Here is a 7,489-nt window from a genome sequence, read left to right as displayed (position 1 = left end):
AGATTGTTGAACACAATCTGAACTAGTTCATCATCATTCACGGGTTACCCAACTTGGGTAAGATTTTCAGCTATTGCATTCATGCGATCAAGGTAATCCGCCACAGATAGATCACTTTTTTTGGTCTGCAATAATTCATTTCTTAAAAACAAAATGCGATTCTGTAAAGAAGACGCATACCTTTGCTCAAGAACTTTCCAGGTAGCTCGAGCAGTCTGTTTGCTTGCCACCACAGACAAAACAGAAGCAATCAAAGATCCATTGATCCAACTAAGGATCATTTGGTCATGTTGCACCCAGGCAGTATACGTATGATTCACAATGGTAACTCCAGGTAGGTGCTTAGGAGGACACACTAGAGAGCCATCAACATATCCCATTAAATCCCTACTCTTTAGGATGGGAAGAATCTGTGCCAACCACAGTGGGTAGTTGGTCCTATCAAGCTTAATGTACACTACAGTAGTCATGGAGGATGAAAAGGGATGGAAAAAGAACAGGTCTAGGATCGCTGTCGTTAGACAAAAAATGCTCTAGAAACCATGTAAAACTTAGGAACTCAGGTTTTTCACTTCAGTTGCATACCTAAACAACTGAAGGTTGCATGTATTTATAATAACTTCAAGATTACATCGTGGGTTTGAAAACCCAAATTACATGGAACTTTGAATTTGAAAATTACAAACAAAAAGATGAAAAGATTACAAACAGATCACAAACAGTTTGAGTACAAAAGACATTTGAAAATAAGTCCTACAAACATGGAAGACCAACGGGATGAGATTTCCAAGCACACCAAAACTCCTCAAGTTACGTGAATATTAACTGAATGTTGACTTCGTCTAACAGCATATGCAATAGAGTGTAGGACAGGCAAAACAAAAATTTGGATTTGGGTTGGACAGTGCTTGAGTAAAACCTCATTTGTCCGGGGTGTTATTTGGATAGGTAAATTGGCAATATCAATTTGCAAATGGTCATTGTTGTTTGATAATCATTTTAATTTTTGTTTTTTGAGTTTTTAGTGTTTATTTTTTTTAATTGAAAATTTGTTTAATAAATGTTTTCAATTGAAAATTAAAAACTAAAATCAAGCTAAATTTTGAAAACTAAAAAAACGGCTTTTATTTATTTAATTTTTTTATTTTTAATAATAAAAACAAAATCTAAAATAAAATAATTATCAAACGAGCTCATGAATTATTTTTTATTATTAATTAAAGCGTGCATATATAGTACATAGTGCTCCATTATCATTTTGCATTGACCTCAAAGGCGATGCTAGAATATTTTTCTCTCATTTCTTATCATCAAGATTCCAAAAGGATCGGTATCGACATCTAAATTCTAACTTAGAAATATGAGTCGTTGAAGTCAGGGCGTTTGGTTATAATTAAATTGATTAGGATAATCTGTTTTCAACTCAGCACTCAATGTCGGATTTTGATTAAAAAAAGAAAACATACGAATCGTAGTTCAACCTAAAATCATCGCACAAATACATGACATAACATGCTAGATAAAATCATCATACACATATACATTGTCAAGAATTTACATCAGCAAAAGGCTTGCACCACTAGAAAAATGGCTATATATGTTTTCTGCCTGTCTAGGATTCTCGGAATTTAAGTCATGATCTCAATCATTCGTCGAAAGCAACAATGTTTGTTCCATCAGAAGAAATGCATTCGATATGCGTATGATGATTAAGATCTTGATTAATTAATATTTCCATTTTTTCATTAGTGAATATGCACAATTCCTGAATAAGAATTAAGGATACATATTAGGACCACATCAAAAAAATATCAAAGAGGTGGTGGGCATAGTTTAATTGAAAATTAGACTTAAACTAAGGATAAGGCACCAACTTGTTAATTTTCTTGGTGAGTACTTAAGAAAGTTGAGATTCCACCATAAAATCAATTGACAATCATTCTTAACACGTTCTCTCACGTGTGGTGAATTTTCAAACCTTACACGTGAACAATACAATTGGGTGACCACATGTGGACAACATAATGGGGTGACCACACAGGAACAACACAATGGGGTGACATAGAGCGCGCGTGGTCTTTTAGCTTCACACGTGAGACAACTTGCTCTAGTACCATGAAGAAAGTTGAGGTTTCACCATAAAACCAATTGGCAATATAGGGAGTAACCCAATTTACTTATAAGCTTATGCAAGGTCCCTCGTCCCATCAACGTGTGACTCATTCTCGACAAGTACAATGTGTTTCGCATTTTCTCCAACATTTTTTTTTATGTAGAAGCTATAGTGAGGGAAAGAGAACCGAACTTAAGATCTTAAGTGCAAAGATAAATACTCTTAGTTACAAGTCTCTCTCGGAAAACAAGCCATATTGATTTCGATCGGTATTCCATAACTACATTACTATATAGGAAATTTATACACTACTTCAAGCACGGACCACTAGAATGATGACGTGGCATTACAATTACATTACTCCTTTTAGGGCTATAAATAAGATTTACCACTTTCCCTTCTTGTATAATATAGTGTTTCCAGCTATTTTTGGCTATCTAAGCTAAGCTCTTATATCATATGGTTCTTCCTTCAATCATCACTCTCATCAAACTGTGTGATGGAAGCCAAAGCTGCTGGTTACACCCGAGACGGCACGGTCGATCTCTGGGGCCGCCCTGTGCTGGCCTCCGAGACTGGTAAATGGAAAGCTTGTTCTTTTCTTATTGGTAATTTATCATAACAATTTCATACTTAATTTATAGAAGAATATAATAATTATTTTTTTCCTTTCCAAACCTCAAATAAATTTGTTAAGTATAATCTTTCAGGATATGAAGCATTTGAGAGGATGGCCTTCTATGGAATAGCTTCAAATTTGGTGAATTACTTGACCACCCAACTTCATGAAGACACAGTTTCTTCAGTCAGGAATGTCAATAATTGGTCTGGAGCAGTATGGATGACACCGGTTCTAGGGGCTTACATAGCTGACTCTTACTTGGGTCGTTTCTGGACTTTCACTGTCTCCTCCCTCATTTACGTCATGGTAAATTACTTTAAGAAAGTTTATTCTGCACTGTGGTTGGTTAATCCAGAAGTTAGAGTCTTAAGCAAGTTCCAAATTCGAGTCTCCTCATCCCTTTAGTAATTTGTAGATTAGAGTCGTGGCTTGTAATTAAATAAAAAAGTTTCTTTTGATCTAAAACATTTCAAGATTTTATATTATGCTTCAATAATTTTATTTCTTGGCCATGGTTAAGGTAAGATGGTGACTGTTCCACATGCTTTAGGGTTTGTTAAGAAGACCGCGCCATCTTAATTTCTTGACCATATTTTATTAAGGCCAATCAGATTCCTTCGTTTCTCTTGTGGAACTAATGCATGGCTCATTTGATTGCTAATCTAATTTCTCAACTTGCTAATGATTTGCATTAGCCCCATGTATGCATGGGCGGAGCCACTAAGGGACCAAATTGGTCCATGGCCCATCCTGCCTTTTTTTTTTTCTTGCTATTCTAACCAATGTTGATGATGCATATCAGTCTGTTATCCTTAAAATTCAAGTATATTCTCAATTCAAACTCTTTTCCGATCTAGGTTAGGCCTCATTTCTCTCCATCCCTCTTATTGCGGTCATACTTTACTTCCCCTCTATGTTCTATCAACTTTTTGTTAGCTTTAACTTATATTTAAAAAAAAATTCTTGCTTACTCTTTACCTCATATTCAGGATTCTAGGGGTTTGTACTATGTTTTTTGTTCAAGTTCATAGTTCCTCAATCTTTGTTTTTTTTTTTTTTTTTGTAAGAAAGAATAAGTAAAAAAAGAAAAAGAAAAAAAAACTCTAATGAATTTAGGGTCTTTCAATGTTTATGCAAGTTACTCCAAACTCTCATACTTTGAGTTCAAAATACCTATGTTGTGAAAGGCCCCCACACATGAAATCCTAATTTCACCACTGCATATAAGTTAAAGTACCATATATAGACGATAAAAATACAAATAATATATATGGGGATAATATTCTGTTTTATTAATGCTTCCAACGTTGATGGAAAATGAACTACAACTGACAGAAAAAGGACATGAAATTATTTGTATTCATCAAGGGACACACCAAACTTGGTCCCTACTGATCTACTGCTTAAAGAAAGACAAACCAACATGTCAACAGCTAATCCCAATTTAATAAAAACAATATTAATTTGTAGAGTTATTTGAATACAGGGAATGATGTTTCTGACAATGGCTGTTTCACTCAAAAGCTTCAAACCAAGCTGCATCAATGGCGTTTGCAACAAGGCCTCTACTTCACAGATTGCATTCTTCTACATTTCTCTCTACACCATAGCCATAGGTTCTGGAGGGACAAAACCCAACATATCCACCTTTGGGGCAGACCAGTTTGACGATTTTGACCCCCATGAGAAACAGCTCAAGGCCTCATTTTTCAACTGGTGGATGTTCAGCTCTTTCTTAGGTGCCCTAGTTGCAACTCTTGGCCTTGTTTATATTCAGGAAAACTTGGGTTGGGGGTTAGGGTATGCTATCCCCACAGTTGGTCTCGTGTTATCCTTGTTCATCTTTTATTTCGGAACCCCATTATATAGGCGCAAAGTTAGTAAGAACAAAAGCCCTGCAAGATATTTCATTCAAATTCCCTTGACTGCCTACAAAAACCGAAAACTTCAGCTCCCTACCGATCCATCACAGCTTCATGAGTTTGAGCCGCAACATTACACTAATAGCGGTACACGCCAGATGTATTACACCCCGATTTTCAGGTAAGTTTTTTTTAATACTATTATTATTATAGAAAACTTCATTCTAATCCTTGATAAAGATGACTTTTAAACTAAAATCATGAGTAAGATCGAAATATAATTTTAGTCCCTTGATACATTAATAACCTCATTTATTAATTACATTTGCATTTTTTAATTATTTCTCTTTTTCTTTCTAATTTTAATGTAGTAATTTTATGTCATTATAATTATAATTTTCATTTCATTTATCGTAATATATTTTGTTGTAAACATTTGGATAAACTAATTTTTGTTATACAATATATTTCGATATATTTTGTCTTCTTCATTTAGGTACATTAAATTCATTATAATACACTTCGGTGCATACATTTAAGTACACACATTTTGGTACAAACAATTAGGTAGATTAATTTAATATAATACATTTCGGTACATACATTTAGGTGCATATATTTTGGTACATTAATTTAATATAATTCATTTCGGTGCAGATATTTCAATACATACATTTTGATACTAACATTTAAATACATTAGTTCAATATAATACATTTCGGTACATACATTTAGGTACATTAATTGAGTCTTTCAAGTTTGCAGAATATTAAATAAAATTAATAAATTAAAAAAAAACTTTTTTTTTGTCAAAAAATAAATTAAAATTTGTATATTAATAAATTTAAATATTTAATGGGAGACATTAAATAAAATACACATTAATTATTTTGAATTAAGGATACATCGGAACTATAATCAATATGCAATCTAAATACATGTGAAATTGCTGCTTTAATTACATGTGAAAAGTAGTAGTAGCTTGGGGAAAAAGTTACCTTTTCCATCTGGAGCGGAATATTCTAAGGACATATCAATTAGATTCAGAGCCTCATATGGATTATGTAGTCCTTTACTCCTTTAAAGTTTAAAGCTCTGCCTTGGTGGAATGAACAAATGTGAAGGGGGGACCTCCCATTTTATGTACATATCTAGGAAATTTACTGTGGAAAATGCGACGGTGGGCTTTCTGTGACATTTGTAACCATTCCTTCTAATGAATTGTTTCCATGTGCACTGTTCATAACACTACGTTTGTAGTATCTTTCTTTGAATGGTCACAGTCTCTCCCAGTCAAGTTGTTTCTGATATGGATTGCATCATTCACATGGATATTACCCACCACTAATTGTCTCAAACCCAGACAAGGTGTATATGAATACAACCTCAATACTCCTCTCATTAGCATTTAAAAAGGATATATCTAGAAAACTAATAATAATTTTCTGTTAGTCTAATATGATATGTTATCAATCGAAAGAATTCTTGTTTGGATAGGTTTTTGGACAAAGCTGCTATAAAATATGGCGGCAACACAGACGCCTCAACGAGGCCACCATGCACAGTGACTCAGGTTGAAGGAACAAAGCTTGTTGTAGGAATGGCCATAATATGGCTTGTCACGCTAATTCCTAGTACTATTTGGGCACAAATCAACACTCTTTTTGTCAAACAAGGTACCACCCTCGACCGAAGTTTAGGTGGGCACTTCCAAATCCCCGCAGCCTCCTTGGGGAGCTTTGTGACCCTATCAATGCTTCTATCCGTGCCTCTGTACGACCGTTACTTTGTGCCACTCGTACGTGCTAGAACTAAAAACCCTAGGGGAATCACACTTCTCCAAAGGCTTGGCATTGGATTTCTGATACAAGTTATAGCCATTGCAGTTGCTTATGCTGTGGAAGTTAAGAGAATGCATGTGATTAGAGTGCACCATGTCAACGGGCCTAAAGAAATGGTACCCATGAGCATTTTTTGGTTGCTGCCTCAGTATGTGCTACTAGGGATAGCTGATGTGTTCAATGCGATTGGGTTGTTAGAGTTTTTCTATGACCAGTCACCGGAGGACATGCAGAGTCTTGGGACAACTTTTTTCACAAGTGGGATTGGCGTTGGTAACTTCTTGAATAGCTTTTTGGTAACTATGGTGGATAAAGTTACCGGGAGAAATGGGGGTAAAAGTTGGATTGCGAATAACTTGAATGACTGTCACTTGGATTATCACTACGGATTTCTTATGGTCATATCTACTCTCAATTTAGGGGCATTTTTGTGGGCATCTTGCAAATATATTTACAAAAAGGAGTCTGTGGAAGTGGAGGAGGGCTGTGTACTTAATATGGTGGAGGGTCAAGCAATCCCCGCTCCTCCACTTGGACTACAAGTCTAAAGAAAGTTGAAATGTTTGGTGTATATTGACTATTGTTGTAATATGGATTATGATAAATCCACTTTTATGTATGTGAACTTTTTTTACTTTCAATCCAGTTATATCACAACTCTATTAGATGTCCTGGCCCTTTTTCTTTTTCACTTTAGCTAGAAGAGGAATCAAAACACGACAATCTCTTTAGATTGAAATTAGTACACAATGTTATCATTTACGGTACTATAAACACAATCACATAATGTTATTGATCTCCTCAAATTATAACACTTGAATTTGTTTTTATAAAATTGTTAAAAAATTGCTTTGTTTTTTTTTCCTAATAGAACAGCTTTTTTAGTGTACTTTTAACATAGTCATGTAATGTTATTATTCTCCTCGAATTACAAAATGTTTGTTTTTCTCTATAAAAATGAGGCATGTGAATATGTTGACTCTTATAATAATTTTGAAATGTTATATAATCATAATACTTATAAAAATTATGAAATAATATGAACATACTT

At 34.4% G+C, this 7,489-nt stretch overlaps 1 protein-coding gene across 1 annotated transcript; it reads left to right on the top strand.

Annotated features, from left to right (window-relative positions):
• The first annotated feature begins 2,432 nt into the window (after window positions 1-2,432).
• LOC137719510 (protein NRT1/ PTR FAMILY 5.1-like) lies at window positions 2,433-7,079 on the top strand. The gene is made up of 4 exons (XM_068458555.2): window positions 2,433-2,721; window positions 2,824-3,041; window positions 4,222-4,778; window positions 6,095-7,079. Exons 1-4 carry the CDS (start codon window positions 2,613-2,615, stop codon window positions 6,984-6,986), a joined length of 1,776 nt encoding a protein of 591 aa, XP_068314656.1. The 5' UTR covers window positions 2,433-2,612; the 3' UTR covers window positions 6,987-7,079.
• Window positions 7,080-7,489: the final 410 nt, after the last annotated feature.

Source organism: Pyrus communis, chromosome 1 (assembly GCF_041283825.1).
Source record: "Pyrus communis isolate YQ-2024b chromosome 1, ASM4128382v1, whole genome shotgun sequence".
NCBI lineage: Eukaryota > Viridiplantae > Streptophyta > Magnoliopsida > Rosales > Rosaceae > Pyrus > Pyrus communis.
This window is presented reverse-complemented; position numbering and strand designations above follow the sequence as displayed.

Excerpts from the sequence above, each read along its gene's own strand:
- LOC137719510 (XM_068458555.2), top strand. The coding sequence starts at position 2,613 with ATGGAAGCCAAAGCTGCTGGTTACACCCGAGACGGCACGGTCGATCTC. Across the intron at positions 3,042-4,221 it reads CCTCCCTCATTTACGTCATG|GGAATGATGTTTCTGACAAT; the intron begins GTAAATTACTTT and ends ATTTGAATACAG. Across the intron at positions 4,779-6,094 it reads TATTACACCCCGATTTTCAG|GTTTTTGGACAAAGCTGCTA; the intron begins GTAAGTTTTTTT and ends TTGTTTGGATAG.